At 45.3% G+C, this 23,697-nt stretch overlaps 1 protein-coding gene across 1 annotated transcript in view; it reads right to left on the reverse strand.

Annotated features, from left to right (window-relative positions):
• Positions 1–23,697, reverse strand: part of URB1 (URB1 ribosome biogenesis factor) — a 144,227-nt gene that overhangs the window by 108,212 nt on the left and 12,318 nt on the right. Inside the window, exons 6-12 of the mRNA XM_088481649.1 lie at positions 23,241–23,326; positions 22,348–22,473; positions 20,365–20,495; positions 17,823–18,018; positions 17,314–17,451; positions 11,176–11,349; positions 773–929 (exon numbers count right to left, since the gene is read on the reverse strand). Coding sequence (XP_088337775.1) covers positions 773–929; positions 11,176–11,349; positions 17,314–17,451; positions 17,823–18,018; positions 20,365–20,495; positions 22,348–22,473; positions 23,241–23,326 — 1,008 coding nt within the window. The remainder of the gene's footprint in view (positions 1–772; positions 930–11,175; positions 11,350–17,313; positions 17,452–17,822; positions 18,019–20,364; positions 20,496–22,347; positions 22,474–23,240; positions 23,327–23,697) is intronic.

Here is a 23,697-nt window from a genome sequence, read left to right on the forward strand (position 1 = left end):
TCTTAGGGTTTTTTTTTTTTATTTTTTTAATTAAATTTGGAAAAATCTACACATTGTCATTATGGGGTATTGTGTGTAGAATTTTGAGGAGAAAAATGAATGTATTCCATTTTGGAAGAAGGCTGTAACATTACAAAATGCGGAAAAAGTGAAGCGTTGTGAATACTTTCCAGATGCACTCTCTGTAAGCTCTTACAGGCAGGGCCCTCCTTCCTCGTGTACTTCCTCTGCAAATCCCATGTCACCACTGCTCTGACCCACTATCTCCTGTTCCGCAAATCTGATTCTGTATAATGCCCATATAATGGGTACAGGATCACCGAGTACTGAATCTTTCCTCCCCCCCTGCTAGTTTCAGCGTGTTGCCCTTCCAGTGTCCCGGTTATCTGTCCTACCCAGTCTGTACTGTTATGTTAATGCTTGGCACCATGAAATGTTTTATGCTTACCCTGTACAGCACTGTGGACATTGCAGTGCCTTATACATAAATGTTATTAAATACTACATAAAATAAAGCTTAATTGAAGTTGCCAGAGTCTCTTTCTAATATACACCCCGACTGCCGTCCAGATAAGAAAGCAAAAGATCTTCAAATGTTTCTTCAGGCACCTAAGTGACGTCAAGCTTTGTATGTCCATGTGTGCAAGAAAGATTCCACACTTTATACTGCACACGTTGTGTTAGCGGCTGGAATATTTCCCATATTATAGAAGCATATATTTGGAGGTTGGATCTGAAAACATACATTTGGCCTTTAATATAGAGGTCTTACCATCTTTCCCCTCTGTCAGTCCTGCCAGCTCCTCGGATTCGGAGGTCTTGCTTTGTCCCCCGGCAGCTTGCAGCTTCTTACCCTTCTCGCCGTCGGCCTCTTCCTGCTTTAAGAGTGACTGCCAGGTTGCAACTATGGTATTAACGTCAGGCAAGAGCTGTGAGGATGATAGGACAGTCCCAGTGGTTACAGTTTAATAAATTAGACCTCACCTTCTATAAAAAAAAGACCATATGAAGCTAAAATAGACAGAGGTTCCAATGATGTCTGTACAGTTCGGATAGAGAAAGGTGTCAGATGTGCTGAGCTCAAGGCAGCTCCTCTGTGGCTATCCCATATGAAAGTGTCCGGAATATACATCATGTTCTCAGATCTAAAAAACGGGATGTAGTTGAAATCCCGGCTGTTGGGATGACAGAGCTCAGAATGCCAACGCCGGAATCCTGACACCAGTCAGAAACCCGGCGCCAGCTTCCTGTCAGTAAGGAGTGGGGCTAGCACTACGGGGGGAGGGTTAGGTTTAAGCACTAAGGGGGAGGATAGGTTTAGGGTGCGGGGAGAGAGAGTTAAGTTTAGGGGTAGGGTTAGGATACTTACAGACAGGTGTCTGTCTCCTAACCCTGCCGAGACCCGGCATCCCGTACCAAACACCTAAATAACATGTTCTGGATGTAACATTATAGTGAAAAGAATACAGCAAGCCATCGTTGGCCAAACACACACTCACACATTACATTACTGAAGCTGATATCAAGCAATTGTCATGTGCAGCCCAAAACCACCACCATGTCACGGTATGGCTCTCATGTAATAAGGTCAATTAGAACGATGATCTTATCGCTTGACTGTAAGGTCAAGAGACAGAACTAGGCCGGGGTAAGTATACACTAAATACATCGCTTACCATTTACCCACCCATTCCGCATAGGACGAAGGACCCACTCCTCCTTTGCCCTAGAGCAGTGGTTCTCATACTCTGTCCTCAGGACCCCACACAGCTCACGTATTCCAGGTCACCCAGCAGGTGCACAGGTGTATTCATTACTCACTAACACATTTGAAAAGATCCACAGGTGGAGCTAATTATTTCACTTGTGGTTCTGTGAGGAGACCTGGAAAACATGCACTGTTTGGGGTCCTGAGGACAGAGTTTGAGAACCTGTGCCCTAGAGGTTGCAACCGCAATAGTTAACTTGCTTGGAAGTGGTCCAACTGGAATCACCAATAGCTGTTCTGTATTCCCAAGACCCTCTCTCTCTTGCGTAACATATGGTGACAGCTCTCACTATAAATCTAGTGAATTAAGTTATTTTGGGTGTGAGTTGAAAGATCTGTAGTAGTTAGACAGGTCTACAACAAATGGTCGACATGCAATAGGTCAACAGGGTCAAAAGGTGGAAAACGGTCGACGTGAACCAAGTTTGAAAGGGTCAAATGGTCATGTGTTTTTTTTTATTATTTTTACCCTAACCCACCATGTGTGTGTTAACCTTTTGACCATGTCGACCTTTTAACTGTCGACTTATTGACTGTCTATCTAGACACTGCAGGCTGATCCGAAGATAAGCCGAACGACGCACGGGAGTGCGCAATAGTGCATACACACAGGACGATTTGTCGTTCCGGTTCGCATCAAAAAGACAAAATGTCCAATATATCGTCTAGTGTGTAGCCAGCTTTAGAGGGGACTGATTCTGACAATAGTCATTATGTAGGTCTCTGGTTTTACCTTTCACTTTTAAGGGCATATGTATCAAAGCTTGATGTGAGATAAAATTGTGAGAGATATATATCACCAATCAATCAGCTTCTAACTTACAATTTGCAGGCTGTGTTTAAGAAATGATAGGTTGGAGCCGATTGGTTGGTGATATATATCTCACAATTTTATCTCACATCAAGCTTTGATACATATGCCCCTTAAATCTTTAAGCCTCCAAAAGACCATCTAGAGGTAGTAGTGGACGGGGTTCTTGGGAATCTTCTCTAAAGAGGAAGTTACATTTACCAGAGCTAGTACCGAATTGGCTTGACATTGCACTGGCTCGTTTAGTGGCATAGTCAAGTAATCTGATAATCTCTGACCCACACTCAGTAGCGCACGCAGGGGGGGGTCCGAGCAAACAGACACCACCCCCAGACAAACCAAATTATTATTTCTTCTTCAGGGTCCATAGGGTTCCACATGGATACCATGGGGAATATTATGGTTGGAGACCAGGTACCTAACAGTTAAAGCTTCAGCTCCCAGGATGCCTCGGGTCCTCCTGCATATATACCCTGCCGCTAGCCATAGGACTTCAGTTGTTCATTTGGTCCGGCAGGATCAAGCCGCACCTTTGTAACAGGGGGCTGCTCTGGCAGCCCTAAGCTTTTATTTTAGGTTTTTGGGTTGGCAGTACTAAGTGTCTGAATTAAGACGCATATACTGCGACTCCATCTACCTCTGCCGGGCGGTAACACCAGTAACTGGGCTGGTGATTTAGTCGGGTCGCGGCTAAGCTTGCTAACTGCAATGCTGTGACCTGGACTGCAACCGGACACACGGAGATGTCAGGTAAGGAGATTCCTCGCTTTCGAGGAATCGAGCCCGGCAGTCCTTGCTTCTGGTGTCAGAGACGCACCAGAAGCCACTGCTGCCAGGGCCCGGGATTGTCCGTGTCCTCACTACACTACTGGGGCCTTATCATCCGATGCCGGGGATCGGCAGCAGACGCTTCTGCTGCCACAAGGCCAGCGTAACTGGCTGGTTAACGCAGCTTAGGGGAGGTAGGCGCTCCCCCCGACCCAGACGCAGTCCCTACGAAGGGTTTTGCGCGTCTGGGTTGCTCCGCCTACACTCCACGTGTAATGAGACGCTCACGGTCCACGCTCAGTGTGCCCAGTAGCTCTTGGTCTCAGGAGGGTTTGGGTCGTTCTCCCTGTATACCTCTCCCAAGGTTAAGGTATATGGTGCTCTATATCAGACCATTCCTTTGTGTTTGTGTAGTTGATTTAGAGTCGATTGTAATTTTATTACATATGCATTGTATTTGACTGTTTGCTAGCTGCTGTATTGACACTGTCTTTAATTTCTGTCTGTCAATTATAACTATCGCTGTTTTTCTCTCCATCCTCTTGGGGTGGAGGTTTTTTCTCTGAGTACTTCACATTTCATTAAGATTTTGTGAAGGCTGTCACATAACATTGCAATTATTGCCTTTATATGGAACATGTCAAAAGACAAAAGGAATACAAGAGGGGGAGCCCTCTGTGCTGGTTTCATGTAAATCATGTATTGCTTATTTATCCCCTCAGGACATTAAGGATGGTTTGTGTGTTGTCTGTTATAAAGAGCCACCTCACCAGTCCAGTTTACCTGTCCATGGACAAGAGCCTTCTTGGGTATCCTCTGTCTCAGGTTATGAAGCAATTTGTGGATCCTATGGCTGCTCCCACTATGCCTCCTTGGAAGGGGTGTCCACAGCATGCTATGTTTGCACCTCCTATGCATCCTTCCTGGAAGGATGTTGATGGCCATTCTAATCGGAATAAGGCACCATCTAATGTTGATAACAGATCGGTAGTTACGAAGGCGCCTAAGCGCAAGTTAGCTTTTTATCAGTCTGCTCAACATATGGATTCAAACACATCATCAGAGGATTCAGATGATGCTTAAGGTTCCTCTCCAGGGTCTAGCTTGGGGGAGGAGGAACATCCATCCACAGTGGATGTTCCTTCTTTGGTGAATTCAGTTAAATCAATCCTAGACATTCAGGATGATGAACCAGCTCATAGTAAGAAGACGCCAGTGTTTAGTCACCACCGGAAGGTGGTCAAAACTGAGTTTTCCGTATCTGAACAGCTCACGGAGCTTATGGATGAGGAATGGGGTAACCCTGACTAACGGTTATATGTTAATAAGAGAATAACATCGTTGCATCCTTTCCCGGTTTCTGTATGCTCATGTGACGCATTTAATCAGAAATGCTACATTGCCTATTCTGTCGGCATCTTCCCTGAAGGATGCCATGGATAAAAAGATTGAAGCATGTCTCAAAACGATCTTTTCATCATCTGGAGCTGTTACCCATTCAGCTATGGCTGGAGCCTGGGTAGCCAAGGCTGTTGAAGAATGGATGGGAGCATTGGAAAATTCTCTACCAAATGGTACCAGAAAACAGATTATGTATATCTCCCATATAAGGGAAGCGGCTTCCTATCTGTGAGGAGCTGCTGTAGATGCTTGAATTTTAGCTTCTAAAGCATCAGCAGCTTCAATAGTGGCACGCAGGGCCCTTTGGTGAAGATCCTGGATCAAATAAGGTGCTGGCAGTTTTACATTTCTATGGAAAAGTACTTTTTGGAGCAGAGTTGGATAAAATAATAGCTACTCTGGCAGCTTTAAAGTCAGCAGATCTGCCATCTACGGCGACTATAAAGTCTAGACAGGTTTATTTTCGGTCCTTCCATTCTCAGGGATAAGCAAGGGAACAGTCTTCCTCTAAGACGTCTAGTTTTCGCAAAATATCAAGGCGACAAACTAAGAGGTCTGGCCCGGCAAGACGTCCAGCTTCTCCAGGGGGATCTCAGGGTGGAGGCCGACTTCTTCAGTTTGCGGATTGTTGGCGTCAAACATCAACAGATGCCTGGGTCAAGTGGTCTCTCAGGGGTATGCCCTCATTTTCAGGAGGCATCCTCCCTAGAAGTTTTTGTGCACAGATCCTCCAGCAGTTGCGGTGAAGGCTTTGGGCCTTCAGGAAGCCATTCACTCCCTGCTGCAAGCGGGGGTAATAATCGTGGTTCCTGTATCGCAAAGGGGAAGGGTATTATTCCAATGTATTTCTGGTTCAGAAACTGAATGGGGCTTATCGCCCTATACTAAATCTAAAAACCCTCAACAGGTTTATCCATGTACCCAAGTTTTGTATGGAAACTCTCCGATAAATTTATTTTGGCAATGGAGCAGGGGGATTACATGGTTTCCCTGGACATTCAGGATGCATATCTACATGTTCCTATTATAAGAGCCCACCAGCAATTTTTACGGTTTGCTGTCCGTCTGCAACATTATCAATTTCAGACTCTACACTTTTGTCTATCTACGGCTCCCCGGGTATTTACCAAAATAATGGCAGTCATGACGGCCTCTCTCAGGCGTCAGGGGGTCAGAATTCTACCATATCTGGACGGCCTTCTGATAATGGCACAGACTCCGGTTGTTTTACAAAACCATCTTCAACTGACCATAGCCTGCTTACAAATGCAAGGCTGGATTGGAAGAAATCATCACTTTCTCCAACACAGCAGATGGTACATCTGGGAGGTCGTCTGGATTCTCGGGCACAGACGGTGTTTCTGCCAGAGGAAAAGATTGTGGCCCTACCATTGTGAATACGCATTCTAGATTCCAGATTGGTGTCTGAGGTGAGAAGCAACCAGTCTTTGGGAATGGGGAGTAGTGACAGGTCATCACACCCTTCAAGGAAGAAGGACAGATCAGGAAAGTCATCTGCCAATAAACATTCTGGAACTGCGAGCAGTATACAAAGCACTTGTCATGGCACAGGACCTGCTCCAGAGAAAGCCGGTCCAGATCCAATCCGACAACAGTGGCCTACTTCAATCATCAGGGAGGCACAAGAAGTTACGCAGCCATGAAAGAAGTGACCAAGGTTCTGATTTGGGCAGAATGTCATCTTCCAGCCATCTCGGCAATATTCATACTGGGAGTGCTCAATTGGGAAGCAAACTTAAGTCGACAAGACATACACCCCAGAGAGTGGTCTCTCCATCAGAAAGTGTTTCAGCTCCTGGTAAATAAATGGGGTCTACCAGAGATAGATCTCATGGCATCACATCACAACCAAAAGGTCCCCAGGTACAGGTCCAGAGATCCATCAGCAATCTTCGTGTATGCACTGGCAGTAGGATGGGACTTCAAGCTGGCGTATCTTTTTCCTCCGATCTCCCTCCTCCCAAGAGTTCTCAGGAAATTCAAGCAGGAAGGTGGAACAGTTATACCGGTGGCTCTGGCTTGGCCCAGACGTCATTGGTTCACAGACATACAGAATCTGTCAATAGACAGTCCGTATCCTCTTCCTCTATGGCAGGATCTGCTAACGCAGGGCCCCTGCCACCATTCGGAATTACCTCGCCTGGCTTTGACGGCGTGGCTCTTGAATCTTCCATCCTAAGAGCAAAAGTTTTTCCAATTTTGTGATTGAATCGATGCTTAGGGCACGGAAGCCTGCCTCTGCCCACATCTATTACAAAGTTTGGCATTCTTTTGGTCAATGGTGTTCCCACAAAAAGTATGATCCTAAGGTGTTTAGGATTTCCAGGATACTGGCTTTTCTCCAGGCAGGTTTAGACCGTGGTCTCCACCTGGCTACTTTGATAGAGTGCAGGTTTCTGCACTGTGGGCCTGATTCAGACCCGGTCGCAAGCGCTGAGCGCTCGCAACCGGATCGATGTTTGCCCACTGGGCATGCGCACGACGGAGCCGGCTCCGCCGTGCACATGCACAAGACCCGGCTAGCGACGGGTGCTCCGTCGCTCCGGGTCTCGCACCAAAGGGGGCGAGCTGTCGATGGTGAGTGACAGCTAGCCCCGTTTGGTGGACGGGCCAGGGGGGTGGCCGGCCAAACGGAGGCGTTCCCGACGGAACGCTTGCAGTTTGGGGGCGGCCCCACTGACATCACAAGTGGCTCTGGCTTGGCCCAGACGTCACTGGTTCACGACATACAGAATCTGTCAAAAGACAGTCCGTATCCGTACAAGTCAGTGGGAGAGCTTCGGCACTGTTAGAGCCGAAAACTCTCTGGGGCTTGCGGCCACGAGACCCTACCACAATCTTGACCATCGCGACCATCAACGTGGCCGCTCGCTATAGCTGTGGGTGGCCACCCACAGCTATGCGAGCGGCCAAGAGGCAGCTCCAAAAAAAAAAAAAAAAAAAAACGCCCTGATTCAGAGCAAGCGCTCTGCTTGCGGCCACGAGACCCTACCACAAGGATCTCGTCCCACAGCTATGCGAGCGGCCAGGAGACAGCTCCAAAAAAAAAAAAAACACGCCCTGATTCAGAGCGAGCCCTCTTTCAGAGCGTCCGTCTCTGAATCAAGCCCTGTGTCTGGTTCCAGAGTAAGATTGCCTCATTAGCAGATGTTAGAATTTTTTTTCCTAAGGAGTTTGGAGAGTTCAGCCTCCTTTTTGTTCCACCGGTAGCATCGTGGGATTTGTATTTGGTTCTTAAGAAGCTACAAGCTCACCCATATGAACCTCTAGATTCTGTAGATTTGAAGTGGTTGACAGCAAAGACACTTTCTTCTCGCTATCGCTTCTGCTCGCAAAGTCTCTGATTTAGCAGCTCTCTCTTGTCGCTCCCCATTTTTGATTTGTCACCAGGATAAAGCTGTTCTTCGTACAAAGGAGGGTTGCCTTCCTAAGGTAGTGTCCCATTTTCATGTGAATAAAGAAATTGTTGTTCCAGCTTTTCAGGCTGCAGATCTTTCTGTAGATGAAGCCTCCCTGGATGTAGTTCATGCTCTCCGTATCCATGTGAAGCGTACATACTCTGTTACAAAATCAGATGCTCTTTTTGTATTATATGGTTTTCACAAACTAGGATGGCCAGCTAATAAGCAGACTCTGGTGAGATGGCTACACATGACTATCTCAGGTGTACACACAGGCTGATCTCCTTGTTCCAAGCACATTCTACTCGGTCTGTAGGGCCATCATGGGCATTTAGCCATGGTGTCTCTGCTGAACAATTGTGCAAGGCAGCCACGTGGTCTTCTGTCCACACTTTTCTTAGGTTCTATGCCTTTGATACTTTTGCCTCTCAGGCTCCTTTGGGCGACGAGTTCTCCTTTCTGCTCAGGAGCATACAGCACCCTAGGGGAAATGCTTTAGGACATACCCATGGTATCCCTGTGGATCCATATGGACCCTGAAGAAGAAAATTAGAGTTATGGTAGACTTACCTAGATAACTCCTTTTCTTCAAGGTCCATAGGGTCCACAGGGCACCCACCCAGATGCACCTGGCCGCATGGGTACATTTTTCTTTTGGGCACAGATTCCCTCATTTTTGTGTAAGAGTGTTTCTGTGTACAATTGGTCCTCCTTCTTTTCTTTCCTTCTCTTGCCTTGAGGTTTGTTAACTAAACTGAAGTCCTATGGCTAGGGGCGGGGTATATATGGAGTAGGACACGAGCCATCCGGGGAGCTGAAGCTTTAACTGTTTGGTGCCTGGTCTCCAACCATAATATTCCCCATGGTATCCCTGTAGACCTTATAGACCTCGAAGAAAAGGAGTTATCTAAGTAAATCTACCATAACTCTAATTTTTTTTTTTTGAAAGACGCTCTTTGCAGTGTTAGCCAGGTCCCAACAGCCACAATCACTGATCTCTCTTGGACTCCTGCCTCCTCTGCTCTTACCAGTCTGCTCTCCTCCGTTAATTTATTAATAAATGTTAGGCTTCTTATATACCACTTTATATCATAAACATTTAAAATGAGAGATTATATAATATTTCTTTTTTCTAATATACCTCCACCCACCACATAGCAATCACAACCCACTGATTCCCAAATGTCAACCATGCAGGAAAAGAGTGCAAACACCACATCAATCACAATACACTATTCACAAGATATTGCAAATTATTTAGTCCACAATGCACCACGCCAGCAACGGATGCAATGTTTGTGCAGCTGCCACACAAGAACCAACAAAACAGTGACCAGAACATACTAAGTATTAAAAAATAAAAAATATTAAGTTTCCCTAATCCTACTGGTGTGTAATTTAAACTACCCCTAGTGTAATTATGATGTTTTTAAGTTCTCCCAATGTGGGAGACCCTTATGGGCAGCCTTCCCTATAGGTCAATCTTTGGGGGAATGTGGTGATACATGAGTGATGGGGTAGAGTGCAAAAATGGTAAAAGTCATTAAAACCAGAATATATTATATGTAACCTAATTTACATATATGTAATTTTTTACCCACAATGCATTTTGTTTGTTGTTGATGCAATGTTTACACTGTTTTTTGAAAAAAATTAATAAACAGTAGGGATGGCCATCGGTAGGATGTCAGTTGATGGTAATCATCAATGGCACACAAACCATCTATGGATTGTCCCCCGCTGACCAAAATAGATTAGATATAAAAATAATAAAAAGAGTCTCCCTATTTCTAAAGGTGTGTGATATAAACTACCACCAGTGTAATCTTAATGTTTTTAAATTCTACCAATGGGATGGCCATGCTTTGCCCCCCCTCGATGGCCACCTCTACCGCGAGTCAATCAAAACTGGGGGCAGGGCTTCGCTCCGTCCTGCCACCACAAAAAAAAAAAACAAACCCACCATCAGCTCCTCTGCCATCGATGGCAAACTTTGTTGACATCTGAAAGCAACCATCGATATTTTGAAAACATCGATGGACGATTACCATCCCTACCAATGTGGGGGTTAGGGTAAGATCCTTATGGGCTACCTGCTCTCCAAGTCTAATGAGACTCTTCCTCCTGGGGAGAGCTGAAGAAACCATTCTCCAGAGGAATGCCTTGACCAACCTAAAGGTTACTTCAAGTTTTGTGGCATAGGTAGGGATGGCTATTGGTGGTGTTACCATCGATGAGCTACATAGCAAGTGGCCATTGATGGTTACCAACTATGCAATGGATGACCATTGATTGTTTCACCAACCGTTGGTCATCCATGTTCTTTGACTAACTAGGCCAATTAGAACCTGTGGGCAGGGATGCAGCACCTTAAGGGGCATACCCACTAGATGATAAATCATAACGATATCGTTCAATGATATATCATTTATATCGCCCAGTGTGTATGCTTTGAACGAGGCTAGCGCAGGTCGTTACGATATCCCCAGTCGGCTTTACATGCAGCCCAATTTGGGGATATCGTTAGTGAGGGATGCCATGCTGCAGAATGTAGCATAGCCCCACTCCCCCCCTCTACTGCACATAGCGGTCGGTATGCTGATTATTACATTACCGGCGCCAGAATACCGATGCAGGTTAGAATCCCGGCGCCATCATCCCGACCACCAGGATGCCGAAATTAAGTAGCGGGGTTGGGGGGAGGGTTAGGCACTGGGGGGAGAGTTAGGCACTAGGGGGAGGGTTAGGGTCAGGGTGCGGGGAGAGGGGGGGTTAGGGTAGGGAGAGAGGGGGAGGGTTAGCATACCGACCAACAAGTGTCGGTATGTTATCCCTGTGGGGATCCCGAAGTCAGGATTATGACCGCCAGGACCCACTCTGTCGGTATTTCATACTGATCCCTTCTGAAGTGTGCGTTTCAACAGAAAACCAAACTAAGTTTAAAGCATGTAATAAAATAGACTCATTTCCACACTGCCCACAGGAGAAGATGACTTTGTCCTCACCTTACTCAGAGATTCTCTGTATTTTTGGGCAAATTCTGCCATGGTTGCTGGAGTGTAGAGATCAGACTTCTGCCAGGCCTCTTCCTTCAGGCAGTGATCGATATTTTGCTTGGCCCTTTGCAGGACAGAGGACATGAGAGACAGGGTGGTATGTTTCACTATTTTATTCGGTACCTACAAAAAAAAAAAAAAAAAAATTAAAATACTTTGTATCATTTTACACATACACATTTATGTCAACAAGGATTCCTAAACTGTTAGAGAAGATGGACTTTTCTGCCAAATGTTATCCCCGTTTTCTCTAAGGCTGTGTCGGAAGACAGTGGAGAGAAAGAACAGGCTATTCCACCCCCTCTCCCTATAACCTTGTTCTGGTGGGACAATGCAGAGTGAGTTAGAGGGACTGGCACAAGAGTAGGCACAAAAAGGTTGACTAAAATAACCCCGGCCCCCCTCTAACCCTACCAATCTCCACTTGACCTTCGATTTTTAACTAACAAAGCCACAAGGAGGAAGAATAGAAACAAAACGTACCAAACAGTATATGCCAAAACACAAGACAGGGAGAGAATGCAGTGTCCCCCAGATGGATTACGAGGAAGTGATTTTAATGTGGGTACAAAAAGAAAGTAAGCCTAAAGGGGCATAGACATGGACAATATCTTTGAACGATAACAATATCATTCAACGTTAGATCGTTCATATAGTTCTGTGTGTATGCAATGAACCACCAACAATACTCCCGCCGGATGATAACTATATATCTTTGGTCGTCCATACATGCAGGCCAATTTGGACGATATCGTCAAGAATCGCCTGTTCAGAGATGTGGCAGGATAACTTGAAAATATGTTTCAGTCTGTACACCCAATATCGTTTGTCCTGCACTACAGAAAATTCAATGGAAATCGTTCAGTGATATCGTTGATGCAGCACATCCTTCCTTGTGTACCCGGCTTAACTGGGGGCCACCGTCTGGCAAAGCCGCATGTAAAACCATGCAGCCACAACTAGCATCACAAAAATATGGAACTGGCAAAATTTTATAAATGTATGCACAGAGGACCAGGTTGCCGGCCTGCACAGATGTCCACCAAGGCACCTACTGCATCAGTAGAATGAGCCCAGAGAGAGGCTGGGACCGGTTCAATGGAAGACAGATGGCAGCAGTAATCCTCCTATCAATGGAGCGATAAGAGGTTGGCCATTCATGTTTGGGCATATCCACAAGGGCACTATGGCGCTCATTCAGAGGCACTCGCAAAATGCGAGCGCTCGCTCTGAATGTGGGCGGCCGCTTGTGTTTTGAAGTGCGGCCTCCTGGTCGCTAGCTAAGCTGTGGATTACCACCCACAGCTTTAGCGACTGACCAGGGGCTTGCGACGAGACCCTAAGGTTGGGTCTCGGCAACCGCAAGCCCCAGGGAGCTTCCTGCTCTGATCGAGCAGGAAGCTCCCCACTGACATCACTGCTGATGTCAGTGTGGCCACCCACAAAACGGCATGCGTTCCTTAAGGAACGCCTCAGTTTGTGAAACCACCCCCCCTCCCCGCCTACTAAACAGGGCGAGCTGTCGAGCAACATCGACAGCCACCCCATTGGTAGCGGACCCCGGAGCGAGAGAGGCTTGCGCATGCGCAGGGCCTAAACATCGACCCGCTTGCGAGCAGGTCTGAATAAGGTCCTATATCCAAAAGGCATATTGTGCCGATCCAGAAGATGAGGAGGATCCCAGAAAAGCTGGCAGAACAAGGTCTTGAGTCAAATGGAACAACAAAACCACCTCAGGAAGGACAGGTGGTTCGGTACGTAACCCCACTATGTCTGAATGAAATATCAAAGGTGGACTTACAGGATAAGGCGGCCAACTCCGACACACGTCTGCCAGAAGAAAAAACACCTTCAAAGTGAGATAATGTTGTTCCACAGACTCAAATGGAACCTTTTGAAGAGCCTCCAAAACTCACATGGTGAGTTAGGGCTGTATGCAAACCACACTTTGAAGGAAGTTCTGCATCTCTGGAATAACTGTCAAAAGTCTTAGTATAAAAAAAACCAAAAAAAAAACACACACACACACACACACACAGCGTGGGGACCTCACTCTTAAAAAGAAAGTCGAAGGTCCTTGTTCAACCCCTCCTGAAGATAGGACTGGAGCCGTCAGAGGCGAAAAGAATCCGCCGAGAGACCCTGTCGCTCATACGTCAAAATGTAAAGTTGCCAGACACAATGGTACAGTATATTCTGGAATTGGACAATTTCGAGTCTGAATCAGGGTCCGAACAACAGGCTTGGAAGACAGGTATGCCCTCAGGATCTGCGTCTTAAGAGCCATGCTATCAATTCAAATCTGGATGTACACACAAGCCTTGAAGACAAGTGGGCTCCGTCAGCAGTTTCTAAAAGGTGTGCGCACCACACCCAATGAGCGCAATCTGGAGAAATATGGAAGAGATTGGCAGACCCTCTCACTGAATCACCCAGGGCAGCATGGACAGGAGTGGAAAAAGGTACCCCAATCGGAATGACCAAGGTGCTGTCAGTGCATCCAGGAAGACTGCCTGTGGATCTCTTGACCGTGCTCCATACAGGTCCAGCTTTTTATTCAGTCAAGGAGCCCTCCTGATGTAGTTTCCATTCCCAGAAATGAACAGAGTGGCAACTGAAAAAGTCTGCCTACCAGTTTTCCCTGGAATTTACATGGCTACAATGGCAGGAACAAAGAGTTCCGCCCAGGACAGGATGTGTGTCGCCATCAACTGGCAACTCCTCATTCCGCTCTGATGATTTATGCAAGCTACAGTAGTGGCATTGTTCAACAATGCTAACAGGCTTGCCGTGTAGCGTATGCCGAGCCCGTACCATGGCATTCCTGACAAACCTCAATTCCAGGATGTTGATAAAAAGAGCAGACTTAGACCTGGACCAGAGACACTGTAGATGCAGAACCAGAGTCACAGCACCCCATCCCAATAGGCTGGCATCCATGGTGATTAGGACCCAATTCCAAAACAAAACAGACAGCCCTTTGGAAAGGAACGGGGGAAATGGAGCCACAAGAGAGACTGTTACTTCTGAGGTGACAGGCGGATGAGCTGCCTGCCCAGCGGGGCCCTGTCCTGGACCAACGAGCATGAAACCGGGAATATGGAACTGCTTTTAAAAGTACCCACCATTTTCCCAGGAGCTGCATACACCAGAGTATGGAGACCTGAGGTTGTTGAAGCGACTTCACCAATGGCCGATGGTCCTGAATCTTCTGCAAAGGGAGAAAAACTCTGACAGTGAGCGTTGATTAAGAGGCCTAAGAAAACCATCCTCTGGGAAGGAATAAGGCTGGGTTTTGGATAATTCTGTATCTAGCCATGAACCTTATGAGTGTCCACCACCGACAGAAGATGCTGAAGCAGCAAGGATTCTGAGGGTGCTTCCAACAGCAGGTCATCCAAATAAAGAACCATAGTGATCCCTTTGAGCCATGGTTTTGTGAAACTATGGAGGCCGTAGGCCGACCGAACAGCAAGGTCCGAAATTGCAATGTCCCCATCGTGAAGCGGAGCAATTGATGATGGCCCTCCCAAATCGGTATATGGAGATAAGCATCCTTTAGGTCAAGGAATGCCAGGAATTCCCCTCCCTCTATTGCACTTATAATAGGGCGCAGGGACTCCATCTTGAAATGTACCAGTGAGAGAGACGAGGTTTCAGCCATTTTAATTCATAATTGGACGGAAGAAACAGTCTGGCTTGCCTACCAAGAAGAGGTTAGAGTAAAGCGTACCTCTTACTCTAGGTCAACATCCCATGATCTGAGCCAAAGAGACATTCTGGCTGAAACAGATCCATGACTGTAGAGAAGTAGTGTCCAGCGAAGCATCCCCAATGTAGACTAAAGTCTCACGGATCTTATCAGCCAAGGTAAAATGTTCTGTGGCATCGCCTTCTGCATGCAGACCAGACACCAACTGCTCTGTCCATGCCTCCAGGTCCTTGTTGACACAGACAATGGCTAAAAATTTTTCGAAAGGAAGGCACCAGCAATCTTAACCCATAACGTTTACAGATGACAGTGGCCTTAGCTAACCTAGCAATGGGAGAGTCCATGTGAGGTGACCTTCCCAAGCCTTGGTATCATCAACAAAGGGATAAGTGGACTTAAAACCCCAGGCAACCTGAATTTTTTGTTTTTATATCAGGCACACAAAATATTTTGCTGAACACAATCAAACACAATGAGAGGGAAACAGAAAACCCAAATTCTACTTGGCAAATACTGTACAGAATTTAAAAAAACTAAGATCACTCTCAAACTGACAAGACCGGGACACAGAGGTTCCAGCCAGACAGATATAATGTCATGTTCAATCACAGACAGGAGAACATCAGCGTACACTAAGAATAAATATATTATCAGCCACTGTACCCTGTTCACAAAGAGAGGATATAAAGCAGGGGTTCCCAACCACGGTTCTCAAGGCACACTAACAGTCCAGGTTTTATGGATAGCCATACTTGAGCACAAGTGACTTAATTAGTACCTCAGTTATTTTGATTTAACCATCTGTGCACAATCATGGACATCACTAAAACTAGGACTGTTAGTGTGCCTTGAGGACCGAGGTTGGGAATCACTGATATAAAGCATTGAACTAAAGAAACAGTAAGCTAGCTGATATATGCAGCTCCCCACAGCTGCAGCAGCAGAAACATTAGCAGAAGAACCTGCAGCAGGTATTCTCTCTGCTCTCAGTATTCAATATCTGTACTGACCGGGACAGTGGTGGTCAGATAGAGTGTAGGAATCCCCACTGTCCTCCCTCCAGTTCCTTCTATTATTTAAACTGACAGTGGGCACTAGAGTGTGAGACCGCTGTATTCCCCATCTCAACCACAGAGAGAGAGAAGGGGCTGTTCTGAGGAGGCTAGCCGTGAGTCCCGGCGCGTGGTCTTAGGCTCAGCTGTGGGTCCAGGGCCAGCTGCATCTACCTGATCCTTAATAAACACAAATAAGCAGGATACCTACAGGCCAGGTACCTGGAGGTAACAGGAAAGCATAGCGCTCATACCTGCCCTTCCCATCTAAGTTCTTATAAATAACTCCCAATACAAAAAACAGTAGCACTTAAGCATCAAAATGAAACTCAGGAAGCTGCTTCTGCAGCAAGCCAAAGTTGGTGCCTACTCCACAGGCACATTAAGTAGACAGACACCTGTTAGCTCCGGTGGGGCTTTATGGGATGTAGTGGGGAGGGGTTAGCTTACAAACAAGTGTACAGAAGTATTCTCACACATCATTGCTGCAGCCTCACCAAATAGCCCCTTCTCAGCGTGCCAGGTCCTGTGCAACTCTGCTAGTAAGGGGCGTCAATTTTAACAAAAATGCTTCTTAGTCGCAATGTGATGCGACTAGTACACACCAGGAAACTGCACTGATTAAATTGATATGTGACAATCGTACATCTGCGTGCGACCGAGTCTCTCAATCAGCATGCAAAGTGCTATGAAGCTGTGGCCACGTATTTTTTACCACGCGGAGTTCCGTTAGGCTTTGTATACAGACTCATTCACACGCAGATATACAAGTGCTGTATATAACAAATTAATTGGAACGGTCTCCTTGTGCATCCCTGTTGCATCGCATTGTGACAGACACATTTTCCTCAAAAAAGTCGCCTGGCGCTGGCAAAGTTGCATGAGACCTGGCGGCTCACTCGCACCAGGTATCTAGTACCGCGTGGCGTAATGAGGCTAGATGTATGAGGAGACATCTGTAGCTTGATGTGCCGGCTCCTCACAGCGCCCTCTGCAGCCCATGGTGAGTAGTGTCCCCCAGATTGGATTATATATAATATATTAGAAATATAACTGTCTATTTCGCCTTTTCATTATTTATATGGAGATCCATTGATACTATGACTGAACCTTACCTTTTGTTCCCTAATCTATGTTCATACTTGGTAGTCTTGTTTTATATTTTTTAATAAGTTAAGTTTTATCAATTTAAAACAAGTGCCCCATAAAGCAGCGTTATTTCCTCTTCTTTCTTGTTGGAACAGTTACACATGGAAGTCAGTGTCGCTATTTATTCAACATTTCAGGTCACTGCAGCACTGACAACAGTCAGTGCAAACTCACATTAAGTCCCTGTGTGAACATGGTCCTCGTACACACAGGAGCTACGGTCGTTATCATCACCATGTTTATCAGCCGTGGGAGTGGGACGAACTCTGTGGTCTTGAAAGCCACAGATATTGGAGGCTGAGCCTCGTAGATCTGTAAGAAATGAGAACAACAATGACCGATTCTGTACATGGCAAAGTGTCCCCCTTACTGGTAAGGTTGTAACGTCAGGATACATGGGATGACTAAGAGTATGAAATACTTAAGAGGAGGTCCGGGATGGTATGCATAGAAACCCACAGGTGATCAGCGTACAAATATAAACTCATTTAAGACCCTTAATGAGGCACTTATTCAGGAAAGCATAAGGTATCACATGACTATAATAGAATTCACAAGACTTACAGAAGACAATGTAATATTGGTTATAGCACGCACACATAATGACATTGTACAGTGACTGTTATTGCTATTCCTCAGTATATTGCACTGACTGAATGTTTAGGTAAGCATCTGGTCCTGACCTTTTTTAGTAGCTTAATGTTATCCAGCCAAGCTGACTTCAGCCGTGGAGCAAAGGAGTATTGGATTTCCTTAAAGTATCTGTTTAGCAAGTCTGGGCAAACCTTCAATATGTTCACCACCAGCTCCCCAACCAACTCATCTTCAGTCGCCGACTTCAGTCCAACCAGGAAGCGCAGAAGTACCAGATTACCCGCCCTGGCCATAAATAATGAGAACACGTAAAATAGGAGGACAAGAATATTTTCATTTACATTCCAGGTAAATCTTTACTGGTCTGAATTTGCTATATATTCCGTACTTTCTACAGGGAAAATTAAGGAGATATATATCAGATAGTGTAGCTAATATTAAATGTAGAATTCAGAGTAGAAAAAGCTTTAATACAACGCTGAAGCTGAACATTGGTTATTGGTAAGCGCTGGTTATGTGATACTGCAATAAGATAAGCACTGGTTATGTGATACTCCAATACGTTCAGCACTGGTTATGTGATACTGTAATAAGGCAAGCACTGGTTATGCGATACTGCAATAAGGCAAGCACTGGTTATGCGATACTGCAATACGGCAAGCACTGGTTATGCGATACTGCAATAAGATAAGCACTGGTTATGTGATACTGCAATAAGATAAGCACTGGTTATGTGATACTGCAATAAGGTAAGCACTGGTTATGTGATACTGCAATAAGGTAAGCACTGGTTATGTGATACTGCAATAAGGTAAGCACTGGTTATGTGATACTGCAATAAGGTAAGCACTGGTTATGTGATACTGCAATAAGGTAAGCACTGGTTATGTGATACTGCAATAAGGTAAGCACTGGTTATGTGATACTGTAATAAGGTAAGCACTGGTTATGTTATACTGCAATAAGGTAAGCGCTGGTTATGTGATACTGCAATAAGGTAAGCACTGGTTATGTGATACTGCGATACGTTCAGCGCTGGTTATGTGATACTGCGATACGTTCAGCACTGGTTATGTGATACTGCAATACGGTAAGCACTGGTTATGTGATACTGCAATACGGTAAGCACTGGTTATGTGATACTGCAATAAGGTAAGCGCTGGTTATGTGATACTGCAATAAGGTAAGCACTGGTTATGTGATACTGTAATAAGGTAAGCACTGGTTATGTGATACTGCAATAAGGTAAGCACTGGTAAGGTGATACTGCAATAAGGTAAGCATTGGTTAGGTGATACTGCAATAAGGTAAGCGCTGGTTATGCAATACTGCTGAAGTACCAGTTACATCATTTAGCTTAGAGAAAGACTCAGTTGGGTCGAAACACATCGGCTGGATTGCAAGTGCGACCTGCCAACTTGGAGCCATCACCAGTCTTTTCATGTTTGCCAGGCCCCACCCACACACACACACACACACACACACACACCTCTCTAAGTGTGACATGAATTTGAATGGTTGAAGTATGGGAACAATCACATACACCAATTTACTACATTATATATTTTTCATCTCCCTCTTTTCCCAATCCATATTCCAAAAGCATCATTTTAGCCAAATGAAGATCATGAGGATGTTTGATCGCTACAGACTGTTGTTGATTTGAATTCCTGCAAGAGTGTTATTTACTTAATTGAATGAGTATTTATTAAAGCTCCAGGAAAGGGTTATTCACTTTATTACATCAGTTAGCCTGTTGGTGTGCTATGGCCACCAGCATCTTGTCATCCGCAGACAGTATGCACTACCAGCTTTATACCGAACCACTATCCCGAGAAAAGAGGGATGCATCACAAAACAATTGCCAATTTTATTCATTGGAACTGAACACATATTGGCACGGAAGCCAATGCGAAATCCTGGTAGTTCCCACATTGTTTGGCTCAATCTTTCTATGACTGAGTACAGCTATCAAGTGTCCCCAGGATTCATAGATTTGTCTCAAGCAATGTCCCTACTTTTCAGCACTGACCAAATGCACAGAAGGATTCCTCTTGCTCTGAATTCTGTATTCAATTCTCGCTGTCTGCGGTTATTATGCTGGCAGTATAATATAATGAATGAGTATGTAACATACTCCTTATTGTGAGTGCTTTAATCACTATTTCAGCAATGTATATAAGTTGTGTCCTTGTCCTGTACTGTAATGTACTGTATGTTACTTGTTTCTTGTTCACCTATTAGTTCTATGTACTATGTAAGGCGCTGCGGAACACTTGTGGCGCCATATAAATAAAGGATAATAATAATAATAATAACATACATTTTAACCATATATAATGTCCATTATGTGATGCAGGCTATAGCACGCCAAGGTCCACCTATGAAAGACCTGCACTGATGTGCTTACTAGCAGCCACTTAGCAGCAAAGGGGCTGTAGTAATTACTAATAATACATAGGTAACAACTGTGCATGAAGTCACTGCCATTACCGCTGGTCAGCATCACGTTTTATGTGCTTATAAAGCTGGGACCTTTCCACCTTAGATGTGTTTCTTCCCATTTAACCTAATATTATACCACATTACCAACAGCTGATGCTTAATTAAGTAGAATCCTTTACAACTCACCTGGCAGCTGTGCCAAGACTGGGGTCATGGAAAGTAATACCGTGCTTCAGGGAGCAGCAGAGATCCAGAAGGAATTTGTGCACCAACTCCCTGATCATTACTTTCCCGGCTTCCTTAGGATCATTGGTGCCCTAAATGAGAGAGACAATTACACATATTAAACTGGCTGCGCGTCTGACATCACCACCCGGCTCTCAGAATAGAAAAGGGGTTTTTTTGTTTTGTTTTTTTACTCAGTGAAATTCTTTCCTCTTCAGGGGCAAACGCAGCATTTCTAGAAGGGGGGTTTCCAAATGCTTGACTTTAGAGCCAGTGTGGTCAGTCCATGAAGAGGGCATAATTAGCACTTATCCAGATTTAATACACATCATACAAAGTGTAGCGTATGTCAATTGCAACATAGACCAGCGATCACTATTAGATGTGGCCTGAGATGAATGTTTTTATTTCACAAGTAGGCATCATTCCAGAGCATGGAAGCAAAACAGGCGTCCGGGGGAGCAACAGAAGAACCGAGCACTGCCCTGGACATATATGTACATCTTGGGCTCCTAATGCACTGGATAACAGTATTAATAATTAATCCTATAGATGGTCTATAGCAGTGCAAGCCTAACAGTGCATGTTTTCCAGAAGTCATAGTTGGTGAACAAGTGTATTCATTACTGGCTGATCAGATAATTAGTACCGCCTGCGGATCTTTTAACACATTTTATACTGAGAACATGCAGCACTAGTAAAATTGTATCATATACTACATTCTATTGTGGTCATGGTGTGGGCCGTGGAGGGGGGGTTCCAGGCAACCGAAACACCCCCCCCCCCCCTCCAAGCCTAGCTCTTGTGGTGTGGGCAGTATTACTGAAATGGAGTAGATGTGCTCACTAGCCTATAGACATGCTTTATAGCCAGGAGCACTAAAACAAGCGTCCTTTCTGTGGCCCCAAGGGACCAAAAAGAGAATACAGATATAGCGCAAAAGAGTGCACGCAAACCCAGACAGCGAGCACAAGATAGAGCAGGCGAGCCCAGACAACAACCACAGGCAAGCTGACAATGAGCGCAAGAGAGCGCAGATGAGCCCAGACGAGTGCAGGCAAACATAAGCGAGCGCAGGCAGAAAGTGCAGGTGATCACAGGCAGAGAATACAAGAGAACGCAGATGAACACAAGGAGAGAACACGAGTGCGCAAGAGCACAGACAGCGAGCATAAGAGAGCACAGACAGCGAGCGCAAGGGAGTGCGCAGGCAGAGAGGGAGCGCGCAGGCAGAGCGGGAGCGCGCAGGCAGAGAGGAGTTTGATGGTTTTCCAATGCTAAAACCAAATGTCACAAGAACAAGGAGCACAATACAGCATGAGTGGGAGGACCTACCGACTGCCAACATCTGCTGCAATTGTGGAAAGAGGAGAAGTGACAACACTGGGCATCCTGGCAAAGGAAGGAGGGCCCCTAGTGTCCTTTAATATTACCACCACCATAAACTAGTCGCAACTGTGCACAGCGGATGCATAATGCATTGTTGGTGAGGCAGCACAGTGAGGCAGGAACCACCAGTGAGCGCACCAGTCATAACCCTAACTTCCACCACTTTACACTGCATGAGGGGACAGCAAGCAGGAGCTCCAGGAACACTGACAACAATCTGTGTAATGGAATAAAGGCAGTCAGGGGAGAATGCTGCGCGGATGGAGAAAGAGATAATTATCAGTCCCTCATTACAACCTGAATCTCAGGCTGGCAAAATCCGGTGAGAGCCCCGGCCTTCATCCTTCTTTAACAACTGGTACACTCCTACTGAGAGGGAAGTTCAATAGGAGAAGGGAGGAGACTGAACGGTTTGTATAGACGTGTCCTGCTGCTAAGGGGATGGCTTAAACACAACAGTAAGCCCCCCCACCAGTGGCCAATAGCGAAACAAAGGAATTTAGAATCGGCTACACAATAATAATGGTAAAAATCCGGGACATCCGCCATGCTTACCTGGACGTCCTTCGTGCTTACATCTACAATACCGCTCCAGCGGTACAGGGACGCAATGTGATTTAAAATGATGGAAGTAAAAAAACGCAATTTCTGGGTCTTTGTGATGGCCTTATTCTGAACAACCTGGAAGAAAAAATAATAATGAAGGGACATTTGCAGAATTATAGCACCACAAATACAAAGTCATTATTTTATATTAATTTCTGTTAAAATAAAATACTTTGTTGCAAAGCAGATGAATGGAAAAGGGAGAGCAGGTGAGAGTCACGCGTCCTATATCAAAGGTGTATCCCCAATGTGTCCATCTCAAACACATGCAGGACACATTTTACATGACCCATTATCTCAGCAAATGTGAGGTATCCTGGGCTGCTCATCCTAGCCCTACACAGATTCTTCTATCATATTAAAAATCACATCCAATTATTTCTAACACTATAAATCCTATGGTAATAAAAACTTGTCTTATACTAAAGTCAGGTTGTCCAGAGTTAAGTGAAAGAGCTGGAGGGGTGTTCTGGTCAACCAAACATGTGTCTCTTTCTCTACAACCTCCCCTACGTAAATATGGGCGTACTAAAAGCAATCGTGTGGGAGTAGGTTTCAATGTCAAGGACCTTATTGGGCTCCTAGCCGGTGTGAGCTTCATTAGGGGGTGGTCTCCTTTACATTACTTTCACTTAAATATTTTGGAGGTACCAAAGTTTTACAATTTATCTTGGGGTCATCAAAAGAAAATTTGAGTGTAACAATACGATTTACTGTCTGAAAACAGATATGGTTACTATAAGTGACTTTAGCAGGTATGATTTGATGTTTTATTATTATAGCAACTACATAGAATATTATTTAATGCTCTGCGGGCTGATCAAATGCATCATTGGATTCACCTTGGATTGCAGCAGGGACAGTAAGAGGTTTATAGTAGAGATTCGGTCGTCTTTCAGTCCAGTGCTGAATATTGCGCTGAAGAAATCTACAGAAGACAACACCACAGATTAGTGATCTTATAATGACAAAGGGAAAGTGATAAATGCATAGACACAGGCACCAATCCCCTTTACACGTCTGCTCTTTATTTATTAACGTATGGAAATCTCTATAATTTGGTATCATTCTCATATATAAACAATTACAGACATTATAGAGTTCATTCTAGCACCCTGCACCTGACGCAACCTGTGCAGTTCCTATTTCCTGCCTGTGGTATCGCTCTCTGCTCTGGTGCTTCAAGCACACTCAGCTAATGCAACAGACTGCTGAGATACAGACCATAGTGTGCTAGAAACACCAGAGCATAGAGCAACAGCCCAGGGAGGAACTGCACAGGTTGTGACAGGTACAGCG

Source organism: Taudactylus pleione, unplaced genomic scaffold, assembly GCF_031769625.1.
Source record: "Taudactylus pleione unplaced genomic scaffold, aTauple2 ptg000276l, whole genome shotgun sequence".
In the NCBI taxonomy this organism is placed as follows: domain Eukaryota; kingdom Metazoa; phylum Chordata; class Amphibia; order Anura; family Myobatrachidae; genus Taudactylus; species Taudactylus pleione.